This window comes from Mustela erminea, chromosome 10 (genome assembly GCF_009829155.1).
Source record: "Mustela erminea isolate mMusErm1 chromosome 10, mMusErm1.Pri, whole genome shotgun sequence".
Classification (NCBI taxonomy): domain Eukaryota; kingdom Metazoa; phylum Chordata; class Mammalia; order Carnivora; family Mustelidae; genus Mustela; species Mustela erminea.
In genome coordinates, this window is record NC_045623.1 from 8,703,780 (window position 1) to 8,730,531 (window position 26,752).

At 37.7% G+C, this 26,752-nt stretch overlaps 1 protein-coding gene across 4 annotated transcripts in view; it reads left to right on the plus strand.

Annotated features, from left to right (window-relative positions):
• The window catches only part of GDAP2 (ganglioside induced differentiation associated protein 2), a 68,670-nt gene that overhangs the window by 7,317 nt on the left and 34,601 nt on the right, over positions 1-26,752 (plus strand). For 3 of the 4 annotated variants that reach the window (XM_032360616.1, XM_032360617.1, XM_032360618.1), the window contains 4 exons: positions 794-933; positions 19,392-19,545; positions 19,952-20,040; positions 25,510-25,586. In XM_032360616.1, the coding sequence (XP_032216507.1) occupies positions 794-933; positions 19,392-19,545; positions 19,952-20,040; positions 25,510-25,586 (460 nt within the window). Of the gene's footprint in view, positions 1-793; positions 934-7,618; positions 7,755-19,391; positions 19,546-19,951; positions 20,041-25,509; positions 25,587-26,752 lie in introns of those variants that run through there. The other variant, XM_032360619.1, reaches the window with a different exon arrangement.

Consider the following 26,752-nt stretch of genomic DNA (forward strand, 5'->3'; position numbering starts at 1 on the left):
CTTGCATCTGTTAGTAGGAATACTTTTTTTTTTAAATGCTTTATTGTGGTATAATTCGTGTATCCTACAATTCACCAGTTTAAGTTGTATGTCTGTGGTTTTTTTGTATATGCAAAAAGTTGTATAAGCATCAGCCATAGTCAGTTTTAGAACATTTTCATCACCTCAAAGTCCTGAATGCATTAGCAGTCTTTTCCCATTTCCCCATCTCTCAGCTGCAGCCAACCACTAATCTGCCTTCTCTGTCTATAGATTTGTATATTCTGGACATTTCATGTAAATGGAATCAAGTGTGACTTAGTATAAAGTTTTGAAGGTTCATCCATATTGAAGTGTGAATCAGTACTTCATTCCTTTCTGCGGCCAAATAATATCCATTGTATGGCTATACCTATCACATTTATCAGTTTATCAGTTCATTAGCTGATAGACATTTGGGTTGTTTCCACTTTTTGGCTATCATAAATAATGCTGCTCTGGTGTACTCTTGAAACCAACCACTGTCCACTGTCTAAGCATTCTGTTACAGTGAAAGCGAAATACGAAAGAAGCAAAGGAGTAACTTGAGGGTTCTGTGGGTTTCAGGGTTATAGCATTTGCATTGAAGATTCTAAGATGTCAGATTAGTCTTCCTGAGTCCAGAACTACTTTTTCACCCTTGCTTAAGCTTGTGAGCTACCAAAACCAATGTTGTGAGGGGAGTGAGGATAGAATGTTTTGAAAGAATTAGCAGTTAACTTTCTTATCTCCCTACTTTTCCCCCACACTTGTACTTTGTTTCTCATTTCCTCAGGAAAGGAGATGTGGCATTACTGAACTGTACAGCCATTGTGAATACCAGCAATGAAAATCTTACAGATAAGAACCCTGTGTCAGACAGTATTTTTATGCTCGCAGGACCTGATTTGAAGGAGGACCTCCAGAAACTTAAGGGTGAGTGAGGTTTCCTAGGTATATTATTGCTTAGGAAACATTTATTTTTGATATGTGAAGAAGTATGTTTTGCGTTTAGTGAGAATACTAAGTAGATGTAGCTATTTTGTTGTTGTTTAAATTCATAAACACAGCTTTTGAAAACCCCACACTGTGTTAAAAGCGGAACACTGAGACTTTACTCTCATGTTCTCAAATTTTAAAATGACAGTCACTGTAGCCAGTTAAATCTTTGGTAGTGTTTTCTTGGCTGTGTATTTTTCTTGTACTAATAAGCTTTGGGAAACAACTATCCTTTCTCTAAACTGAAAAATTTTATGATTTGATATTGATAGAGAATTTTTCGTATACCTCATGGGAAGTGATTGTTGCACTTTGGAAATGTAATTGACTTACCGATAAAACCAAAATGCATTTTAAGAGCAAAATATATTCTTGACTAATTTTGCACTTGCTCCTTTTTTCTTAACCAGAACATTCTTCTGAGAATATTTCATTGGAAATGGGTACAGGAAGAGTTCTATTAGTTCAGAATCTTGTTTACTTTATTTGCATTCATTTTCTTAAATTACCAACCTAGCAAACCAGGTTACCATTATTTGAGCCCAAATAGAATATTATGAAATTCAATCATCCCATTTTATAAAAAGTAATTATGAAATACAGCAATGTTTCTTAAAATGTAAACAACAAATCTCATCTCCATAAAATTCTGATTTCTTTGACCTCTAGCATTTAATAGTGAAAATTGTTTTTTAACCTAATAAAGATATTAGCATTTGAGCAGGAATACATAATGCTGACTCCATGAACAAAGGAATAGGGAAGAAGTACATCATCTAATTAAGAAACTGAACTCTATGAAAGCAGAAAGAGGGGGAAAAAGGCCTCAATTAAACTAAAAACATGATACCATGAAGAACATGTAGAAATTAGAAAATGTACAGATAATACTGAGAAGTTTCTTGATAACGGTAATAGAGAAGTTGGTCTGGAAAAATTCCTTATGGTCCATGTGCATATGTGTGTGTGTGTTCTCAACCTTAGAGCTGGACCTAGGGATAAGAAAAAGGAAGTAATAAAATCTAATGTAAGGATACAAGTAAAGCTTCAGTATTTAACAGCATATGTTTGAGAGCCTCCAAGCAAGAGTTTACATTATAACTCTGCCCTTCACTAACTGTGTAATGTAAAACCAATTACTTCACCTCTGGGCCTGAGTTTCCTTTTCTCTAAAGTGGGCATGGTGGTAATAGTCTCTACCTCAGTTTCTGACACATAGCAAGAGTTCAGCGAGTATTTGGGGATGGAAACGATATCATGAAAACCAAATTAAATAATGACCATTAAGTGTCAGGCACATTCTAAGTGTTTAGTGTTATTGCTGATGTTAGCTACAGGCCTCAGTTGTTTGATGAGTCAGTGCCAACCTGCAGGCATCTTCAACAACCTCATGAGTGATTACAGTGTGACTTCCCAAATCTGTGTGTGATAGAAAGCTGAAAGGAGTTAATAAGGAGATTTTGGATATTAGACCAAAGAATTTTAAATATTCTGAACCGACTGGTAGTATGAGCCAAAAAATGAAAACATTGACAGGGATGAATATAAAAGTTTCACAATAAGTTTAAAACCTTAATTATCCAAATTCTGGTTGGGGAAGCCCAGTTTGACAACCCTTATTATATAAGAAAGTATTTGCTATTGGAAACATGGCATTATCATTCATTCCATTTTTTATGGAAAAAACTTCAGGTTAACGCTTTACTCCTTATCCCCCACATAAAGTTTGTCATCAAGCCATAAATATATCTTGTATCTCTTTATCACCACTGCCTCCAACTTAGCCTATCCTGCCATCATCCCCTCTGTGGACTACAGCCATAGCTTCCCTTTCATCTGGTCTCCCTACATTCATTCTTTTTTAACTAAATCTCTTTAACACATGCAGTAAGCATTGCTTTTTAAATTGTAAAGCCCTTAGTATTGGTTCTCTGCTTTAAACCATGTAGTGCCTGCCATTACATTTAAAATGTAAACTCCTTAAACTGGTTCCCTCAGGACCTTCAGAATATCAGTTACTAGGCTCCAGGCTCCTTTCACATCCTCTTTTCCATTCTTTAACATGTTGAACCAGTCTGATCTCTAATTTCTTCCTTTAGCTCCTTTTCAGTTTTGCATGTACTTTGCTCCTTCTCTCAGTTCTTCACTCTTATTCTTAAGTCTTTGCTTGTATCTCTTTCGCAAAGCACTGTTCCATTTACTTCAGAATTGGCCAGTTTCCCCATGATATATACTCCTAGCATGTAGTACTTCTCTTTGGGGCTCTTATTACAGTTGTAATTTCATAAATTGTTTACCTGATGAAAGCGTTCCCATTAAACTTTGGCTTCTATGAAAGTCTTATTGGTCTCCATGTGTTCTGTAGCAAGAACAGTGGAGTCATCCTGTAAGGAATAGATATACGACTAGAAATTCTCTGGGATTTTAACTAGCTAGACTCAGCAATGATAAGGTCTCATTTCTGCTGAGAACACTGTCAGATTATATCACTAGAAATACAGCATCATAGAGGAAGGTAATTTCTTATCAGCTTAAAATTGACTGTTATGTCTATAAGATGTTTTATGTAAGCCTGATGGTAATCCAAAGGGAAAAAACCTTTAATAGATACACAAAACATAAAGAGAAAGGAATTAAAGCATACCAGTAAGAAAAAGAAGTCACAAAGGGAGACTGCAAGAAAGGAACAAAGGACCTTAAAAAAAAACCCAGGAAGGAATTAACAAAAGGGCCATAGTAATTCCTTACCTAGCAATAATTATTTTAAGCATAAAAGGACTAAGTTCTCCAATCAAAACACACAGAGTCATTGTTGGATTTAAAAATAAAGGTCCAATAGTATAGCGTCTACAAGAGATTCACTTTAGGTTTAATGACACACATAGGCTGAAAGTGAAGGGATGCTAAAAGATACTCTGTGCAAATGGAAACCAAAAGAGAGCAGGAGTGGCTGTACACATGCCAGATAAAATAAACTTTCAGTCAAAATTGATCACAAGAGATAGAGGTCACTATATGGTGGTACAGGGGTCAGTTCATCAAGAGGATGTAACAGCTGTAAATATGTATGTACCCAACATTGAAGCACCTAAATAAATATTTAAGGCAAATGTTAATATACTTAAATGGAGAAACAGCAATACAGTAATAGTTGGGGACCACAGAATACCACTTTCAACACTGGATAAATCATCCAGGCAAAATTAATAAGGGAATAGAAGGCCTAAATTATACTATAGACCAAATGGGCCTAATAGACATTCCATCCAACAACACCAAATACACATTTTTCTGAAGTGCATACAGAACATTCTCCAGGATTGATCATATGTTGGGCCACAAATCAAGCCATGTCAAATTTAAGAAGATTGAAATCATATGAAGTATCTTTTCTGACCACAATGGTGTGAAACTAGAAATCAGTAATAGGAAAATTTAAAAATTCACAAGTACATGGAAATTAATACATTTCTGAACAATCAGTGGGTCAAGAAGAAATCAAAAGGGAAATCAGAAAGTATCTCAAGACAAATGAAAATACAATATACCAAAATTTATGGGATGCAACAAAAATAGTTCTAAGACAGAAATCCATAGCAATAAATGCCCAGATACTAAGTGAAAAGAAAGGTCTCAAATAAACATCCTAACTTTAATCCTCAATAATTAGAAAACAAAGAATAATCTAAATCCAGAATTAGCAGAGGGTAGGAAATAATAAAGTCTAGAGCAGAAATTTTAAAAAATAGAGACTAGAAAGAATTTGGAAAAAAATCAATGAAAAAGTAATTGATTTAAAAAAAATTGACAGACCTTTAACTAAGAAAAAGCAGTCAAATAAAAGCATAAATGAATGAGGAGAAAGTATTACAGCTGATACCACAGAAATATAAAGGATCATGGAAGACTGCTATGAATAATTATAGGCCAACATATTGGATAACCTAGAAGAATTGAGTAAATTCCTAGAAAGATACGGTCTGCCAAGACTAAATTGTGAAGAAACAGAAAATATAAACAGACCAGAAGTAAGGAGATTGAATCAATAATCAAACACCTCCCAACAAAGATAAGCCTGGGACTTGAGAGCTTCACTGGTGAATTCTATCATACATTTTAAAAAGGATAGTAATTTTCCTCAGATTTTTCCCAAGAATCAAAGAAGAAAGAACATTTCTAAATTCATTTTACAACACTAGAATTACCCTAATACCAAAGCCAGGTAAGACACTGCAAGAAAGCTATAGTCCTGTATCCCTGATGAATATAGGTGCAAAAATTTTCAACAAAATAGTAAGAAACCAGATTTAAAAGTACATTAAAAGGATCATACACTACATTTTCTTTATTCATTTATTTACACATTTGTGTGTATACATATATATATACACATACACACATATAAACAAGTGTGTATATATTGTATGTTATAAAATACACATACACACAATGGGATATTATTTAGCCATAAGAAAGAAGGAAATCCTGCCATTTGTGACAACATGCATAGTACTTGATGGTATTATGTAGGGTAAGTGTAGTAAGACAGACAAATAATTACATGACTTCACTTATATGTGGAGCCTAAAAAAAAGCTGAAGTCAAAGAAATAGGATAATGGTGGTTGCCGGAGAGTAAGGGAGATGACATGTTGCTCAAAGGAAACAAATTTCCAGCTATAACATGATTAACGTCTGAGGATGTCATGTACAACATGGTGATTATAATTAACAATTTTGTGTTACATATTTGAAAATTGCTAAGAAAGTAGATCTTAAATGTTCTCATAAAAGAAAAAGGTCGTTATTTGAGGTGGTAGATGTGTTAACTAACCTTATTGTGGTTAACTATTTCTCAATGTATACTTGTATCAAATCTTCATTTTATACACTTTAAACTTATACAGTGTTATGTGTTGATTATGCCTTAGTAGAGCTCGTGGGAGTGGGGAGAAGAAGTACAGTATCAGAGTCAAGAATGGCTGTCCTTTATTTGTCTTGGTAGGACCTGTAGTATACAGTCAGTATTCATCTTATTTTTATTACAAATATTTAAGAGTCATGATAAACTGGGGTACACCTAAAAGAAAATGATTAGCATGATATATACACTGTGGAAACCATACAATTTGAAGATATAGTTTAAAGGGCTGGGGTTGAGACACCTGCGTAGCTCAGTCGGTTAAGCATCTGCCTTTCGGCTCAGGTCATGATCTCGGTCCTAGGATCCAGTCCTGGGTTAGGCTCCCTCCTCAGCGGAGAGTCTCCTTCTCCCACCCCCCCTGCCTACTGCTCCCCTGGTTGTGTGCTCCCTCACTTTCTCTCTCTCTTCCTCTGACAAATAAATATATAAAATCTTTTTAAAAAAGAAAAAAAAAATTAAGGGCTAGGGTTGGCATAGAGAAAATCTGAGGGAAACTGATTGTCTTCCTCAAACAATTGAAAAAGCTTTGCACTGAAGAGACTGAGAGATAGTTTTATTGTGTCCCTAGAATCCTTGGTGGGAAGATACATAAAACTTCATCTATCAGTTCAGTCAGAGAAAATTTTCTAAGAAATAGAGCTTCCTAAAAATGGAGTGGGCAGACTTGGCCTATTATACCCAAATTAAAAAAAAAAAAAAAAAAAAGAGTGTGTGTCTGTGTCTGTGTCTGTGTCTGTGCTTCCCAGTCTTACATCCAGTCTTTGAATTTAGGAATTTTATGAACCTAAAGCTATGTGGGTTATTGTTTTGGTAAAGAATGTGTGGTAAGAGAGATTGATAAATGATGTTCAGCTTTAGAGTCAGAATAGAATCTGATAATTGTCCTACTTGTTTCTGGGCAAGAATCCATGTAATTTATAGATACTTAAGTAGCTAAAGTATCTCCATGTACAAAATGAAAAAAATACTTTCTTTTCCCATCAGGATCACTATATAGTTTTGCTGCTTAGATGTTCCATCACTTGGTTCTTAAATGTGCAGTTTTGCTAGGATGGGAGTACATATACTTTTTGGTTGCTCTGTTCTTGTATGAATAGGACTCTTTGCTATAAGCATTAAGACAACTTTTGTATTTCTTACTGTGGATGTTGAGATTTAGAGAGAAGTAAGTGAAGTTGAAAAGCCCTAACTAATCTTTAATACTCGGATATATTCAGGTTAGCATTGCAGCAACGCTCCTCAGCAGAAGATGTAATCACGGATAAAAGATGCACTGGACAGAGTTATGACTGGAGTGAATTTGAACTGATTCAGGAAATTTGTATTTGTTTTACAGGAATTAAAAATACTTTGAGGAATGTGTTTTAACTTTTGATAATGATGTCAGGATTTGGGCTTTAGGTTAGAAGAAATCTGGGCTTAGAAAGAACAAATGGAAGATTGGGAAGCAATGCAACAGTACTTAGCCTAAGTCTAGTCTCCAGAGTTCTGAGTTTTGGTTAACAATTATTAAAGGAAAGGTGAGATTCCCAGAACCAAAGTTTCCTGAATACTTAACAGTTCTTTACTGTTTCTGTAGTCTATCCTCAGATGTCTTCGGGATTGATTCTGCAAACTGACTTCCAAAATATGTGTTTGCTTGCTTGCTTTATTTTTTTATATATATTATTTCTTCTGAATAATTGTTGTCTACTTACAGAAGCAATAAATGCAAATTGTAGAGATTATATGCACAGAAGCTACAAAATAAATGAAAACTTAACATTTCCACCCCACAAAGATCACCAATACTAGTTCTATGGTACATATTCTTCTGGATCTTTCTCTACGTATATGTAGGTATATGCATACATTCTTAAACATTTTGTTATTAGCATAAAATAAAATATGTATATACTGTCCTTATCTTTGATCAGATAATTGTATACATACTTTTTTAAAAAAAAGATTTTATTTATTTATTTGACAGAGTGAGAGTGAGCACAAGAAGGGGGAGCAGCAGGCAGAGGGAGAGGGAGAAGCAGCCTCCCTGCTGAGGGGCTCAATCAGAGGACCCTGGGATCATGACCTGAGCTGAAGGCAGATGCTTAATGACTGAGCCACCTGGGTGTTCCAGCTGCACATATACTGTTCTGAGGCATACTTTCTTCAGTAAATGAATTCCACCTTTTGGCTTCAGAAATTACTTTATCTAATACCCAAACCATATTATAAATTTACAGTTGACCCTGAAATGCCCTCTGCAACTACTTTGTCCAAACTGATAACTCAATCCAGGGTCACACATCTAACTGTTGTATCTTTAAAAAAAAATTTTTTCCATCCAACTCAGTTCCCTTTTTATGATACCAACTTGTTGAGTGGACTAGGCTGAGATGTTTTCCAAGATGGCCCACCTTTGGATTTATCTCATTACCCTGAGGAGCCATTTGGTTTCTTGCTTTATCCCTTGCATTATAACCTGGAAGTTATATCTAATGGAATCAGGTTTAACTTAAGCATTCCATAGGTGATATTATATTGTGTACTTAATGTATCATATTGGAAGATGTGTGAAATCTGATTGACCCATTAGTGGGTTATTACTGACACTAAGATGGTTCCCTGGTATAAAGTCATGACAGCTTGATTCTTCTATTTATATAGTTGTTTTACTCTTTATGACTGAAAAGTAATCAATATGGGGTTATTTAAGCTCTGTGAATGTCCAGTTCTCTGTCACATGTTCACATAATGGTTTTAGCAACTATTTATAGGCTTTGTCTGAGTCAGTAATTCCATTAAGATTATGAAGTTATATTTTTCTAAAACCTATCATTATATCCATAGTTACTAGCTAACATTCCTGTAGAGTCTTTCCTCAATAACTGATATGTGGTTACTCTGAATTACAGTTTCTGTGAGAGGGTAGGGTAAATGCTTGTTTTATTTACCATTTTTCACTGGCTCAAATGGTGCCAAAGAGGTTTTCCACCTTTCTCTTTTTCTTTTCTTTTCTTTTTTTTTTTTTTAATAAACATATAATGTATTTTTATCCCCAGGGGTACAGGTCTGTGAATTGCCAGGTTTACACACTTCACAGCACGCACCATAGCACATACCCTCCCCAGTGTCCAAACCCCACCCCCCTCTCCTGGCCCCCCTCCCCCCAGCAACCCTCAGTCTGTTTTGTGAGATTAAGAGTCACTTATGGTTTGTCTCCCTCCCGATCCCATCTTGTTTCATTTATTCTTTTCCTACCCCCCCCAAACCACCCATATTGCATCTCCACTTCCTCGTATCAGGGAGATCATATGATAGTTGTCTTTCTCCAATTGACTTATTTTGCTAAGCATAATACCCTCTAGTTCCATCCACGTCGTCGCAAATGGCAAGATTTCATTTCTTTTGATGGCTGCATAGTACTCCATTGTGTATATATACCACATCTTCTTTATCCATTCATCTGTTGATGGACATCTAGGTTCTTTCCATAGTTTGGCTATTGTGGACAATGCTGCTATTAACATTCGGGTGCACGTGCCCCTTCGGATCACTACGTTTGTATCTTTAGGGTAGATACCCAGTAGTGCAATTTCTGGGTCATAGGGTAGCTATATTTTTCAACTTTTTGAGGAACCTCCATGCTGTTTTCCAGAGTGGTTGCACCAGCTTGCATTCCCACCAACAATGTAGGAGGGTTCCCCTTCCTCTGCATCCTCGCCAGCATCCGTCATTTCCTGCCTTCCATTCTGCCTGGTGTGAGGTGGTATCTCATTGTGGTTTTGATTTGTATTTCTCCAATGCTGAGTGATGTTGAGCACTTTTTCATGTGTTTGTTGGCCATCTGGATGTCTTCTTTGCAGAAATGTCTGTTCATGTCCTCTGCCCATTTCTTGATTGGATTATTTGTTCTTTGGGTGTTGAGTTTGCTAAGCTCTTTATAGATTTTGGATACTAGCCTGTTATCTGACATATCGTTTGCAAATATCTTCTCCCATTCTGTCATTTGTCTTTTGGTTTTGTTCACTGTTTCCTTTGCTGTGCAAAAGCTTTTGATCTTGATGAAATCCCAATAGTTCATTTTTGCCCTTGCTTCCCTTGCCTTTGGTGATGTTCCCAGGAAGAAGTTGCTGCAGCTGAGGTCAAAGAGGTTGCTGCCTGTGTTCTCCTCAAGGATTTTGATAGATTCCTTTCTCACCTTGAGGTCCTTCATCTATTTTGAGTCTGTTTTCGTGTGTGGTATAAGGAAATGATCCAATTTCATTTTTCTGCATGTGGCTGTCCAATTTTCCCAACACCATTTGTTAAACAGACTGTCTTTTTTCCATTGGGCATTCTTTCCTGCTTTATCGAAGATTAGTTGACCATAGAGTTGAGGGTCTATTTCTGGGCTCTTTAATCTGTTCCATTGATCTATGTGTCTGGTTTTTTCTTTTGTTTTGTTTTGTTTTAATTTATTTTTTATTTATTTTCAGCATAACAGTATTCATTATTTTTGCACCACACCCAGTGCTCCATGCAATCTGTGCCCTCTATAATACCCACCACCTGGTACCCCAACCTCCCATCCCCCGCCCTTCAATCTGTGTGTCTGTTTTTGTGCCAGGACCATACTGTCTTGATGATGACAGCTTTGTAATAGAGCTTGAAATCCGGAATTGTGATGCCACCAACTTTGGCTTTCTTTTTCAGTATTCCTTTGGCTATTCGAGGTCTTTTCTGGTTCCATATAAATTTTAGGATTATTTGTTCCATTTCTTTGAAAAAAATGGATGGGATTTTGATAGGGATTGCATTAAATGTGTAGATTGCTTTAGGTAGCATAGACATTTTCACAATATTTACTCTTCCACTCTAGGAGCATGGAACATTTTTCCATTTCCTTGTGTCTTCCTCAGTTTCTTTCATGAGTACTTTATAGTTTTCTGAGTATAGATTCTTTGCCTCTTTGGTTAGGTTTATTCCTAGGTATCTTATGGTTTTGGGTGCAACTGTAAATGGGATTGACTCCTTCATTTCTCTTTCTTCTGTCTTGTTGGTGTAGAGAAATGCAACTGATTTCTGTGCATTGATTTTATACCCTGACACTTTACTGAATTCCTGTACAAGTTCTAGCAGTTTTGGAGTGGAGCCTTTTGGGTTTTCCACATATAGTATCCTATCATCTGCAAAAAGTGATAGTTTGACTTCTTCTTTGCCGATTTGGATGCCTTTAATTTCTTTTTGTTGTCTGATTGCTGAGGCTAGGACTTCAGTACTATGTTGAATAGCAGTGGTGATAATGGACATTCCTGCCATGTTCCTGACCTTAGCGGAAAAGCTTTCAGTTTTTCACCATTGAGAATGATATTTGCGGTGGGTTTTTCTTAGGTGGCTTTGATGATATTGAAGTATGTTCTCTCTATCCCTACACTTTGAAGAGTTGTGATCAGGAAAGGATGCTTTACTTTGTCAAATGCTTTTTCAGCATCTATTGAGAGTATCATATGGTTCTTGTTCTTTCTTTTATTAATGTATTGTATCACATTGATAGATTTGCGGATGTTGAACCAACCTTGCAGCCCTGGAATAAATCCCACTTGGTCGTGGTGAATAATCTTTTAATGTACTGTTGGATCCTATTGGCTAGTATTTTGGTGAGAATTTTCGCATCTGTGTTCATCAAGGATATTGGTCTGTAATTCTCTTTTTTGATGGGATCCTTGTCTGGTTTTGGGATCCAGGTGATGCTGGCCTCATAAAATGAGTTTGGAAGTTTTTCTTCCATTTCTATTTTTGAAACCATTTCAGGAGAATAGGTATTAATTCTTCTTTAAATGTTTGGTGGAATTCCCCTGGGAAGCCATCTGGCCCTGGGCTTTTGTTCATTTGGAGATTTTTTGATGACTGTTTCAATCTCCTTACTGGTTATAGGTCTGTTCAGGTTTTCTATTTCTTCCTGGTTCAGTTGTGGTAGTTTATATGTCTCCAGGAATGCATCCATTTCTTCCAGATTGCCAAATTTGTTGCCATAGAGTTGTTTCTAATATGTTCCTATAATTTTTTGTATTTCTTTAGTGTTGGTTGTGATCTCTCCTCTTTCATTCATGATTTTATTGATTTGGGTCCTTTCTCTTTTCTTTTTGATAAGTCTGGCCAGGGGTTTGTCAATCTTATTAATTCTTTGAAAGAACCAACTCCTGGTTTTGTTGATTTGTTCTTTTGTTTTTTTGGTTTCTATTTCATTGATTTCTGCTCTGATCTTTATGATTTCTCTTCTCCTGCTGGGTTTAGGCTTTCTTTGTTGTTTTTATCCAGCTCCTTTAGGTGTAGGATTAGGTTGTGTATTTGAGACTTTCTTGTTTCTTGAGAAAGGCTTGTACCACTATGTATTTTCCTCGTAGGACAGGCCTGCCTTTGCTGTGTCCCACAGATTTTGAACAGTTGTGTTTTCATTATCATTTGTTTCCATGAATTTTTTCAATTCTTCCTTAATTTCTTGGTTGACCCATTCATTCTTTAGAAGGATGCTGTTTAGTCTCCATGTATTTGGGTTCTTTCCACATTTCCTCTTGTGATTGAGTTCTAGCTGAGCATTGTGGTCTGAAACTATGCAGGGAATGATCCCAATCTTTTGATACCGGTTGAGACCTGATTTGTGACCCAGGATGTGATCTGTTCTGGAGAATGTTCCATGTGCACTAGAGAAGAATGTGTATTCTGTTATTTTGGGATGAAATGTTCTGAATATGTCTGTGATGTCCATCTGGTCCAGTGTGTAATTTAAGGCCTTTATTTCCTTGTTGATCTTTTGCTTGGATGATCTGTACATTTCAGTGAGGGGAGTGTTAAAGTCCCCTAGTATTACTGTATTACTGTTGATGTGTTTCTTTGATTTTGTTATTAATTGGTTTATATAGTTGGCTGCTCCCACCTTAGGGGCATAGATATTTAAAATTGTTAGATCTTCTTGTACAGACCCTTTGAGTATGATATAGTGTCGTTCCTCATCTCTTATTATAGTCTTTGGCTTAAAGTCTAATTGATCTGATATAAGGATTGCCACCCCAGCCTTCTTCTGATGTCCATTAGCATGGTAAATTGTTTTCCGCCCCCTCACTTTAAATTTGGAGGTGTCTTCGGGTCTAAAATGAGTTTCTTGTAGGCAGCATATAGATGTGTTTTGTTTTTTTATTCATTCTGATACCCTGTGTCTTTTGATTGGGGCATTTTGCCCATTAATATTCAGGGTAACTATTGAGAGATATGAGTTTAATGCCATTGTATTGCCTGTGGTGACTTACCGTTTCTTTCTGATCTACTACTTTTAGGGCTTCTCTTTGCTTAGAGGACCCCTTTCAAGATTTCCTGTAGAGGTGGTTTTGTTTTTGCAAATTCTTTCAGTTTTTGTTTGTCCTGGAAGCTTTTTTATGTCTCCTTCTATTTTCAATGATAGCCTAGCTGGGTATAGTATTCTTGGCTGCTTGTTTTTCTCGTTTCGTGCTCTGAACATATGCCAGTTCTTTCTGGCCTGCCAGGTCTCTGTGGATAAGTCCACTGCCAGTCTAATGTTTTTACCCTTGTATGTTACAGACTTCTTTTCCCGGGCGGCTTTCAGGATTTTCTCTTTGTCACTAAGACTTGTAAATTTTACTATTAGGTGATGCGGTGTGGACCTATTCTTTTTGATTTTGAGGGGGGTTCTCTGCGCCTCCTGGATTTTGATGTTTGTTCCCTTTGCCATATTAGGGAAATTCTCTACAATAATTCTCTCCAATATACCTTCTGCTCCCCTCTCTCTTTCTTCTTCTGGAATCCCAATTATTCTAATGTTGTTTTGTCTTATGGTGTCACTTATCTCTCGAATTCTCCCCTCGTGGTCCAGTATTTGTTTGTCTCTCTTTTGCTCAGCTTCTTTATTCTCTGTCATTTGGTCTTCTATATCACTAATTCTTTCTTCTGCCTCATTTATCCTAGCAGTAAGAGCCTCCATTTTTGATGCACCTCATTAATAGTTTTTTTTATTTCAGCTTGGTTAGATTTTAGTTCTTTTATTTCTCCAGAAAGGGCTTTTATCTCTCCAGAGAGGGTTTTTCTAATACTTGCCATTCCTTTTTCGAGCCTGGCTAGACTAACCTTGAAAATCATCATTCTGAGCTCTAGATCTGACTTACTACCAGTGTCCATATTGATTAGGTCCCTAGCCTTTGGTATTACCTCTTGTTCTTCTTTTTGTGGTGAGTTTTTCCACCTTTGTCCAGATAAGAATATATGAAGGAGCAAATAAAGTACTAAAAGGGTGGCAAAGACCCCAGGAAAATGCGCTTTAGCCAAATCAGAAGAGACCCAAAAAATGGGGGTTGGGGGGAAGGGGATAAAAAGAAGTTCAGAAAAAAAAAAAATTAAAATCTAAAAGAAAAACCTGGTGATTCACAGACCTGTACCCCTGGGGATAAAAATATATGTTTATAAAAAATGAAAAATTAAAAAAAAAAACTAAAAGAAAAAAGAAAAAAATAAAACAAATTTTAAAGAATATAAAAAAGAAAAAAATATATATATTAGTCTGGTGACTAGAACAGGGTCACTTAATTTGGGGAGTATTTCGGTCTCTTAAAAGAAACTACCTCCGGGCACCTGGGTGGCTCAGTGGGTTGGGGCCTCTGCATTCAACTCAGGTCATGATCCCAGGGTCCTGGGATCGAGTCCCACATTGGGTTCCCTGCTCAGTGGGGAGCCTGCTTCCTCCCCTCTCTCTGCCTGCCTCTCTGCCTACTTGTGATCTCTGTCTGTCAAATAAATTAAATAAAAATTTAAAAAAAAATTAGCTTATGATCTTGTTAAAAAAAGGGGGGGGGTGCCTGGTTGGCTCAGTGGGTTGGAGCCTCTGCCTTCCGCTCAGGTTGTGATCCCGGGGTCCTGGGATCAAGCCCCACATTGGGCTCTCCGCTCAGCGGGGAGCCTGCTTCCCTTCCTCTCTCTCTGGCTGCCTCTCTACCTGTGATCTCTGTCTTTCAAATAAATAAATAAAATCTTTAAAAAAAAGAAAAAAGAAGAAACTACCTCCCAAAATTTTAAAGAATGAAAAACTTATATAAGCTAAACACAATGAAGGGATGGAATATGCCTATAAAGATGAAAAAATATATATATTTTTTTAATTTCTAAAAAAAGGAGTTGATAAAGTAAGTTGGTTGGGAAAATAAAGAAAAAGAAATTGGAGAGAGTTTGCTCCGGCTGGAGACTAGAACAAGCCCCAAGCTAGATTTAGGGCATATTTTGATCTATTAGAAGAAGTTGTACCCCAAATTTTTTAGAAGAAAAAACCCTATGTGTATACAAAAAATAAAGTTAGATACAATGAAGGATAAAATATGACTATAATAATGAAGTTTCAAAAAGATTACTTTTTTTTTATGAAAGGTATTGTTAAGATAAACTAGTTTAAAAATGTTAAAAGAGGAAAGGGTAAAAGTTAAAAAAAATTTAGAAGAAGAAAAAATATAAAATTAAAAAAAAATTAAATTAGCTGCAAGACTAAGGAATCATGGGGAGAAAGCCATAAATAACATGCTTTACTTTCTTCTTCTCTGGGATTCTGCTGTTCTCCTTGGTATGTGAACTTGGTCTTGGCTGGATTTCTTGTTGGTCTTCTAGGGGAGGGGCCTGTTGTAGTGATTCTCAAGTTTCTGCCCCAGGCGGAATTGCACCGCCCTTACCAGGGGCCGGGCTAAGTAATCCGATCAGGTTCGCTTTCCGGAGCTTTGGGTTGGGGCCTCTGCATTCAACTCAGGTCATGATCCCAGGGTCCTGGGATCGAGTCCCACATTGGGTTCCCTGAGTTCTGGAGGACGGGAATGAAAATGGCGGCCTCCCAATCTCTGTCCCGGAGGAGCTGAGCGCTTGGGGCCCCACTCCTCAGTGCGCCCTCAGAGAATAGCGCTGAATCACTCTTGTGTCCCTGGCCTCTGGCCGCGCTCCCAGCTCACCCAGTCTGCGACCAGTTCAAGGTAACCCCGAGCTGAGAGCTCACTCCTCAGCTCTGTCTCTGTAGCCAGCTTCCCCACTCTAATACCTGCGAGCTCTGCGACACTCGGACACCCCCATCCTTCTGTGACCCCGAGGGACCTGGGGCGACGCTGACCCCATGTGGGCTTCACTCCAGTTTAGCCTCTGGAGCAATGTCCCTCAGCGGAACAGACTTTTAAAAGTCCTGATTTTGTGCTCCGTTGCTCCACCGCTTGCCGGGAGCTGGCCCTTTCCCCCACTGTCTGTCTTCCCATCACTTTGGATTCACTTCTCCCGCGGTCCTACCTTTCAGAAAGTGGTCGATTTTCTGTTTCTAGAATTGTTGCTGTTCTTCTCTTCAGTCTCCTGTTGGATTTGTAGATGTTTGCAATGGATTGGTAAGCTATCTAGCTGATCTCTGCTACCTGATGTAGTCTCAGCCTCTACCTTTCTCTTTTTCGACTGTCAGTTTGTGCTTATGGCTTTTCATGGGTCAACGTATATGTGATCATAAAAGTCAAAGAATCTTATGTCACAATGTACATAGGAAAACATCAGTTCTGTGCCTTTCCCTTTCCTGCCTTGATACCTGTTCACCAGAGGCATATATACTTCCAAAACCTTAAGTTTATTTACCTTCTGTTTCCAAATAATATGCTGCAACTACTATATTGATTTTTTTCCAGTTTTTTGACTTCTTATGATGGAAATTAAAGATTAAATTCTTGTTCACCCACGCTCCACTTTTTTTTTTTTTTTAAAGATTTATTATTTATTTATTTATTTGACAGAGATCACAAGTAGGCAGAGAGGCAGGCAGAGAGAGAGAGGAAGGGAAGCAGGCTCCCTGCTGAACAGAGAGCCCCATGCGGGGCTCCATCCCAGGACCCTGGGATCATGACCCCAGCCGAAGGTAGAGGCTTTAACCCACTAGGCCACCCAGGCACCCCCACACTCCTCTTTTACATATACATAAAATACTCACATTTTCTTTCCTCTTCATTACCTTTCCAAGTAGACCTATCAGATTTTTATTAAATCCCCATTCAATATTAACATTGTGACTGAATAAGTATTACTCACCACTGATTACAAAACTGATCAGTGTTCTTTTTGTACAACTGTTTTCCTCTAAGTTAATTTTCTTAAGTTCCTCTAAGTTAATTTGCTTAATTTTCTAATTAACTTACTGATTCGATCCCAGACCTTAAATAATAACTGTAAACCTCTCAATAAAGTCAAAAACTTTGTTTAATCTTTCAGCTCCATCTTTTTCTTGGTAACGTCCCTCCTGGAATCCCCTGTCCTCTTTCCTCTCCAGACTGTTCTCTTTGCTCTTGTACAGTTAACATCCTAGGAAATACTTTTTTCTATTAAGTGGTTTGATCCACTCATTTTCTAGATCTCATGCCTTTCTCTTCTGTGATGTACTCTTTGTGAGTATATCTACCGAGAGATTTCTGAGGATGAATGGGGGCAAAATTGCTGAGATCTTCTACCTTCATACTTGTTTAAAAGTTTGGTTGGAAATGAAATTCTAAGTTGGTAATCATTTTCCAAGTTTTTGGAGGTATTGCTCCAATTTTTATTATTGCTTCTGAAAAATCAGATACTGTTCTTATTCCTGAGTCTTTGTGTGTCACTGATCTCCACCCTCCCCCACTGGAAACTTTATGATCTCATCTTATTTCGGGTGTTCTCAATTTCACAGTGAGGTACCTTGATGTGATTTGGGTATTCCGTGGGCTCCTTGGTCTAGAAACTTATCTTTCAGTTCTAGAAAATTTCTCGTTTTTTTTCTTACCTAATTTCCTTCCCTTTGTATTCTCTGTTCTCTCTTTAAAGAAATCTATTGGATATTGTACCTCCTTGCTTAATCCTCCAATTTTCTTGTCTTATTATAATTTCTTTTTAGAGATTTTATTTATTTATTTGACAGAGAGAGAGAGATCACAAGTAGGGAGGGAGGCAGGCAGAGAGAGAGGGGGAAGCAGGCTCCCTGCTGAGCAGAGAGCCCGATGCGGGGCTAGACCCCAGGACCCTGAGATTATGATCTGGGCTGAAGGCAGAGGCTTAAGCCACTGAGCCACCTAAGCACCCCATTCTTGTCTTACTTTTTATTGTCCAGCTTTTTATTTTCTGGAAGATTTCTTCAACTTTAGCTTTAACCCATCTATTGAACTTATTGTTCCTGCTATCATGTTTTTCACTTGGCTATAAATTATATAAGCACTTTTTCCTGTCTCTGAATATTTCTTTCTTACAACATTCTGATTTTGTTTCAGAGGTACTATATCTTCTCTTATCTCTCAGACAGTAGTAATTATGGTTTTGGGAGTTGCTTTCTCTCTTTTTTGAGCATTGCCTTGACACCCTGTGGTCAGAGGCGTTGCTCACTTCCTGGTAATCCTCGAGTGTCAGTACGTCAGTTGTATTTATGAGGAAGGAACTGAGAAAGTGAAGGGAACCTTTGTGTGCATGGGCAAGAATTACTGCTTGGTGGATCTAGAAGCATAGGATGAGCAGGAGCCCTGTTGTTTTGCTGGGGAACCTCCCTTAGTTGTCAGAATCTGTGAGTCCTTTAGTTTGGGTCCCCTTAGTTTCCTGGAAAGGAATCCTTCAGGGGTCTAAATGTGGGCATCTACGTTTTAGAAGCCAGTTAGGAGCAGAGGGCAGGAGCTGTCACTGTTGAGTGTAATACTTTAACTAAATTCCCTCTTTTCAGCCATGCCTGGGGTTCTGGAGTCCAGAAACTCTAGTTCAGCATCTCCAAAGAGTAAACCTTCCAGCTGCTATGGTGAAAAATCATTACCTTGCTGTGCTGGCTGGGGAAAGGTTGTTGCAGATTTGACTGTTTCTATGCAGACTTAACTCAGCCTCTTTTTAGTCCCACTTCACATCATAGCTTTTAGAAGTACATAGGCCTACAATTTTTAAGCCTTTCTAGTGTTCTGCAATATTAACAATAAGAATAATAGATAATGCATTTTGTACTTTGCTTGTATTGACTTATTTAGGCCTGTGAAGTAAGTACTAGTAATATTCCCATTAAATAGGCAAATGAGGCATGGAGAGGTGAAGCATCTGCCCAGGTAGCCCAGCAGGAAGGTAGTAGACAGAAGAGTTGAATCAGAGCAGTCTGTCCTGAATCCAGCACTGCCTTTCAGTGCAACGAGCTTGCTTTGTATTGGTGACACTGTTGCTATGAGCAGTTAGGTTTCTCTGCTTGCGAAATCAGTTATTTCTAGGCCACTTTCTGCCTTCCACAATTTTGATGATACCTATCAACTTCATGTCCTCTCCCATTCTCTTTGTCTCTGTTTTTTATACTTAACTGTATTGCTTCACTGTCATTTTGGGAGCAGAGATAAATGTTTGTGTTCAGTCCATATTTTTAATTGAAATTTCTCAAAATTCTTATTACTTTTCTGTTTTATGCCTACTGTTGTTGACTTTCTTTTTTCTAACACCTCCATGACTTATGTATGCTCCATTCTTCCCAGGTTGCCGGACAGGTGAAGCAAAATTGACAAAAGGATTTAATCTAGCTGCCCGGTTCATCATTCATACAGTGGGACCTAAATACAAGAGCCGCTATCGCACAGCTGCTGAGAGTTCCCTGTACAGCTGCTACAGAAACGTGCTTCAGTTGGCCAAGTACGGCTAATTCACTTCCTGGAAGCAGCATACCATACATTGTTAAAGGCCCCAGTTTCAGAATGAAACCTAGCCATGGAAGTCAATTTTGAGGGGTTTAAATCATGTAAAAGGACTCAGAAGATAAAATTAATTATCTTCACACACTAACGGGATAAAAGGAGTGGATTTGAGTGGCTAAAGAATTTAACCTATTCCCATTTTATTCAGTCTTTACTTCGAATATATTTCCCCCAGATGATACAGTTATAATATTGATATAATCATTAAAAAGCGTAGCTGGCTTAACTATTATACTAGATTTGTTAAGAGGGTAGGGAAAGAGAGGTTGAGCTGCATTTTTTAAGTTAATTACATATGTATGTATTATGACTGCTGGTGGTTTGTGTTTTCTGTTTGACTGCAGAGAGCAATCAATGTCTTCTGTGGGATTCTGTGTCATCAATTCTGCAAAACGAGGTTACCCTTTAGAGGATGCAACACACATAGCGCTTCGTAAGTAACACTGGAGATGCTGTGCACACACTGACTGAGCATTTTGTGAGTAGGATAGGGATGCTGTGCATACATTGAGTCTTGTGGATTTTTTTTAATAGCTATTACATAGTGATAGCTAAAGGAGATCTCTCGATGAGTGGATCATGGCACCCTTGAGGGAACTTTGTATTAATAAGGTGCTGAGCTCAATTTACTTTCTCAGGTTGATGTTTTCTCCACCTTTTCTCTGAAAAGGCTTACAGACTTGCCTATTAAATTGGTAAATGAAACCAAGTCAAGAGCTTTGCCAAATGCATTGAGTATTTGAATCAGTATTCAGAATAATCATAGCAGGCTATAACAGTGAAGTCAAAACAGATATCATAATATCTTTATATAGCACTTTGCAGTTGAAACAACAGCTGTCACAGGTGCTCTTTGAGTATAAATCCTAGCACTGAGGTAAAGTAAAGACTGGGCTCAATCATAATGAGACACAATCTCATATGTGTTACAAAAACAGGATATTCAGCTCAAGAGAAAATGATCTCACTGTATTATTTGCAGGTTCAGACCACAGCTAGATGGTTGTATCTAGTTCTGGGTGTCCTATCTAATGAGACCCAAGCTGGAGAGCAAACAATTTGAAACCTTAGTGGTATTTGTCCTAAAGAGACCATGCATTGTTTTTGCATATATGGTTCTCATCCTGAGTATCTAAAGGAGTCTCATTATAAATTTATTCTGTGCTGCATTTTTAGAGCAGTGGTTCTGAACCATTTTGGGAGCCATCGTAGATTACATTGAGCATCTGATGGAAGAAAGTGGAACCTTTTCCCAGAGGAATGTACATATAGAGGGAATTTGTGTGCAATTTCAGGAAGCTCATAGGTTCTTCTAAGAATGGTAGATAAGGCAGGTCTAAGACTATGTCACAAGGAAGGAGACTTGGGCCCACTTAAGATGGGACTGTGTAATGGAAAGGCATTTTAAGTGAACTTCTTGTCACTGGGAATGTTCATGCAGAAGCTAAATGACCCATCTGTTGCAGATACTCCTCACTGAGGAGCAAAACTACCCCAGATGATCTTTAAGACCCATTTCTATCTCTAGAATTTAAAGAGGAGGAGCTGAAAGTTTTGTATCCACCAAAAAATTACAAACATATTCCAATATATAAAATTATTATTAGCCTGTAATTCTATAGCATAGAATTTAGGGTGAGGACATAAGCAATCTTATTTAATAATAAGCTACTTTTAAGACTTATCCTACATCTCAAGGATTTTGTAGTAAACTTACATATTTTGTAATTATGGTTTTTATATATTAGACTGAGCTTCTTGAGGAGCAGAGATTTTTTTCTTTTTTGCATTTCCAGTGCTTCCATATGTCAAGAATGCTTTACATGTGATACTTGCTTAAGAAATATTTATTTTAAGAAGACATAAAGAAGTTCCATTTTGTTGCCTCAACAGCCCTGTGTTTTAGGTGTCCATTTTATAAGTAAAGAGGCTCAGAAATTTATCATATTCTCAAGGTTATGCAGACTCCTGACTCCCCAAGTCTCATAACTTGTCTGTTATGCTAGATAATTCAGTTGTGCTTGAGGTTAGAACTACTTCAGTAGGAAACCAGGTTATCACTACTCTGCATGTATTCTGAATGGTGCCTTACCAAACCAAAGTTCCTGCTTTTTTTTTTTTTTTAAGATTTTATTTATTTATTTGACAGACAGAGATCACAAGTAGGCAGAGAGGCAGGCAGAGAGTGAGGGGGGAGCAGGCTTCCCTGCTGAGCAGGGAGCCCGATGCGGGACTCGATCCCAGAACCCTGGGATCATAACCCGAACCAAAGGCAGAGGCTTAACCACTGAGCCACCCAGGTGCCCCAAGTTCCTGCTTTTTTATAATTCTTTCTGACAAAGCTCTTGGCAGTCTTGATGTTCTCTGATTCCTTAGTCCTTGCCCCATCGTCCCATACATTGAGCTAATGTCTCTCTTTCTTAGTAATCATATAGGTCAGAGTTTAAAGAGGCAACGACATTTTATAGAAAAGGCTCTGAAAAGGGAGTCCAGAAGACTGGTTTTTGATCCCAGTTCTACCAGTCTCACCAGCTCTGTGGCCCCAGCTAAATCACTTGATAAATCACTCGATTTACCCTAGAGGTGTCAACTTTGAGCAGTACTTGTAATAAGAGCAGGTGAAAATCAACAGTGGCCATAAGGGACTTTGATGAAGCAATATCTTAGAACTGGATTAGCACAAATGAAATGGAAAACATAAAGATGGACAAGTCAACTTCTATTTTATAAGGCCTATTTGACTTATTGTACCTTAAATCTAATAGCAAAACTGTAGCATCTCATTAAAAAAAATACACACATACAAACAGTTGTGGCCTTTGCTCACATACTTTCTGAGCATTTAGGAAATCAATTGCAGCATATGTGGGCCAATAACAAATCTAATAAATGTAAGTCTAAGTACTGAGTACCTAACTCTTTCCTACTTATTAAACTATTACCAAAATTTATTTCATTTGAAACCTAAGTAATATCCTCCTGATTATCTATCAAGACTGTCTTTTTTTTTTTTTTTCTTGGTTCATGTACAGTTCAATTCTTCATTAGAAGCCTAAGGAAACCTCTGCATTAAAATAAATTTATCAGGTTATTTATTAATGTAGCAAAATTTTGAGTGATTGTGTGGGAGGCCCCCTACTATATAGATGAGAATACAGTGGTGAGAAAAAAGATGATGCTCTCATTCTTATTGTGGTTCCATGTTGGGAATTTTAATGCCCCAGATGTCATTCTCCCCAGTTCAAGGGCTTTCACTAAAAGTTAGGTACATGACATCCTGGTTGGTTGCAAAGAATAGGGCACAGATCAAACTCTGAGAGAAACCATTTGAATTGGCAGTTGGTACTAAAATCTTACAGCTGTGACATCACTCTTTCTTTTCTCCTTTGTGCAGAATTACTTTTCTTAATGAATTCTGCTGAGGGAATTCAGTTCGGTTACTGTCTGGTATTGTATTTTGTCTTCGAGTAGAAATCCTACTATTATATGCTGGGAAACCACTATATGTGAACATTAATTAAAACTTGGTGTCTGGGTGCCTAGATGGCTCAGTCGCTTAAGCATCTGACTTAATGGTCATGGGATTAGGTCCCACATCCTGCTCAGGGTCATGGGATTGGGCCCCACATCCTGCTCTGTACCCAGTGCAGAGTCTGCTTGTCCAACTCTTTCTCTGCTCCTCCCCCTACTCACACATGCGTGCACCCTTTATCTCTAAATAAAATCTTTTTTTTTTTTTTTAAGATTTTTTATTTATTTATTTGACAGACAGAGATCACAAGTAGGCAGAGAGGCAGGCAAAGAGAGGGGGAAGCAGGCTCCTTGCTGAGCAGAGAGCATGGATGCGGGACTAGATCCCAGGACCCTAAGATCGGGACCCTGAGCCGAAGGCAGAGGCTTAACCCACTGAGCCACCCAGGCACCCCATCTAAATAAAACCTTAAAAATCAAAACAACTTGGTGTCAAAATAAAAGAAGGTACCTTTTTGAAAATATATTTTTAGAAAATTGTTAAAGCAGAATAGTGAGAGAAATGAAAAATAAATTTGTCACCTAGCAGAGGGAGAATTCTAAATAGTTTAATCTTTCAATAAATCTGTCTAAGATTCTCAAGATACAGTAGTGAACAAGGTAGGCAATATGTAGACCCATAACCAGACCCATAGAATGTTACTTCAGCTACTAGTTATTTTTGAATGATTGTTTGCCATATCTTAAGATGTGCTGGGTTCTGGTAATATTAATGTAAGATACACTTGGCCTTCATCAAGCTTGCAGTCTAGCTATAATATGGAATGAGAAGTTCACAAATGGAGGGCCTTTCAGGTTATAGGAGGAACACAAGGAAGGTTGGAATTCTGTACAAACCGGATGGCCTTGGACTGGGTCTTGAAAATGAGGAGGAGTTCACTAATAGGTCATGGTGAATGAATGGTATTCTAGTCAAAGGTAACCATGCAAGCAGAGGCAGGGTAGCATGAAAGTTAAGTGGAATGTTGTGAGTACAGCAAAGAAGCCAATTGGCTGAAAGTAAGGTCTGTGGGAGGATGATGGCAAATAGGACTAAAGGGCAGGGTTGGAGGGGTGGCCAGTTGAAGTCTAAGTGTGGCAAACAATGCTGGGGACTTAGATCCTAACCTAGAAGCAGTGCAGAGCCTCAGAATTATTTAGTAAGGAGGGTGACAAGGGAAGAAAGATAACTCAGGCAACAGTGAATATATAGACCTGGAAAAGAGAAACAAGAAAACAAGAGCTTATTGCTGAAGTCTTCTTGAGCATTAAGATCCTAAGAACAGCTGGAAGACGGAAGGAATGGATGTTAGAAATAGCAGCAGAATTTAAAGGACATGATAACCCATTGAAAATGCATAATGAAAGGAGAGGTGAAAAAAATGTTAAAAAAAAATCAGGATTTGAGCTTGGATGAGTGATTTGATGTTGCTATGTTATAAAATATATAGGTAGAGGAACAGATTTTGGGGGGAAAGATGGAGGTCAATTTTGGATCTCTGAAGTTCAAGGTTTCTGGGTTATCTGGGCAAATATGCCCAGAAGGCAGTAGGGAATTTAGCTGTTTTATTCAGAAAACAATATAAAGCTTTGAGAATGTCACTGTTTACATTGGTGCTAAGCCAGCAAAGTGGTGAGCTAAAGAGAATTTATTTATTTATTTATTATATATTCATAATATATATTTATCATATATTTGTAATATATATATTTCTTGATATATATATATATCAAGAAAATAAATGTGGAGGACAACATTTTTAAAAGGTAGGGCATGGACACGTACAACTAAAGCTAGAGAAATCTCTAGTGAGATAAGGACTGAGGAAAGGCCATTAGGTTTCATTAATAGGAAATTGATAGGGAAGAATCAGGATAACGTAGAAATTAAGAAAAAAAGAATTCCCCTTTGGTCAGTGGGATTTTGACAGGGTTGCAATGCTGAGTAGTTCCCTGAATTCTATAACTAAATGAATGGTCAGATAGAGAGGCCCCAAGGAATAAAAATACACTGGATAAGGAAGACTTGTCTGGAATCAGCATCTTCTATAGCCAGGCACTGTTCTAAAAGTTGGCAATAAAGCAGTAAATAAAATAAAGCTCTTGCTGGCGGGGTACTTTCATTCTAGCAGATGGGGCAGGGAGGGCGGAGAAGATCTAAAATAAGCAAGAGACTCCAGAAAATGTCTATAATATTTGCTCTGGAGGAAAGCAAATCAGAGGAGTGTTAGATACAGTACTCTGGGCAGGCTTCACTGATGTGTCATTGAGCAGAGAGCTGACTGAAAGGAGGAGTGATCCATTATAAAAATAAAACTTTGAAGAGTTTAAGTTTTCTTCACACAGGTTATTTCTTATTTATTGAATAATTTTTTTCTATTCCTTTCCTTAGGCACTGTAAGGAGATTCCTAGAAATTCATGGAGAGACCATTGAAAAAGTAGTATTTGCTGTCTCTGAACTAGAAGAGGTATTTTGCTAATTATGTTGCATTGTTTTAATCTCATTTTTATTTGTTTGCCTTTGCCTCATCATTATTTACTGAATTGCCAGCAGGCAAATTCTAGGTATCTGTGAATGTATTTGGCAGTGGGCCTTACCATCCTTTGTTAAAAAGAACACGTATTAGAGACTAAAAACAGGTTAAGAAAGAGCATTTAGTCATGTTTTTACTGCTAAACTGTTTTCATTTCGTGAAATCTTACAAGGTGTTATTTTGCTTTGCTCCCTGTATTAGCTCTTGAAATCTCTCAAGGCATCACCTTATAGTCCAAGTACTGGGTACCTGGGCAGTATAACTGGAAAATTGATGTGCTGGGAAAGCCTTGGGTCTACCTTACCTAGAATCATGACATCCCAGCCTAGTGACTAGCATTGAATAAGTTGTGAGGTTTATGTTTTGTTTTGTTGTGTGTAGTAAGGTTTAGTATGTTTCAATTAAATTTAGAGCCATTTTAGAAAAGAGTTCTTTTTCTTTTAACCCTTTTTAAATTTTACTTAGTTTTAGTGTGCTCTATCCAGTTCAGTTTGTATTATTTTTGCTGTTTTGTGTCCTTGGGCAAGTTACTTAATCTCTCTGTGCTTTGATAAAATAGGAGTATTAGTAGTACTTATATCGCAGGAGTACAGTGATGAATGAGTTGACACATGTGAAATATCCATTCATGGTATTAATAGCGATATACATGATTATAAATACTTTTGAAATTGCTGAAATGAGGCACATTTCTTGTTTGCTATCTCTTCTTGTTTCATCTGGTTTACCTATTCATTCAGTGATCTTTTGCTGCGTATCTGTATCTTCCAAGTTTATTACACTAGATTCTGTTAAAACACCAGTTGAACAAGTGAGGGTTATTGTCCTCAAGGAATCCATTGTCTGTTGGTGGGGACAGACCATTCAGATAAGTTATGGCAATTATGATAAGTGCATTACTGAAGGTATGGAATGGATAGGAGCGCATAACTGCAGCCTGCACAAGGTTAAAAGCTTCCCATGGGAGGTGATACACTTGGAAATCATTGTAAAAAATAAATAAGATACTCCAAGGGAGGGGCAAATGACAATAGGACAGGAGTGGGAGGACTTAACTTACGCATACATTGGTTCAGTGACTTGATGTTGGATGGGAGTCA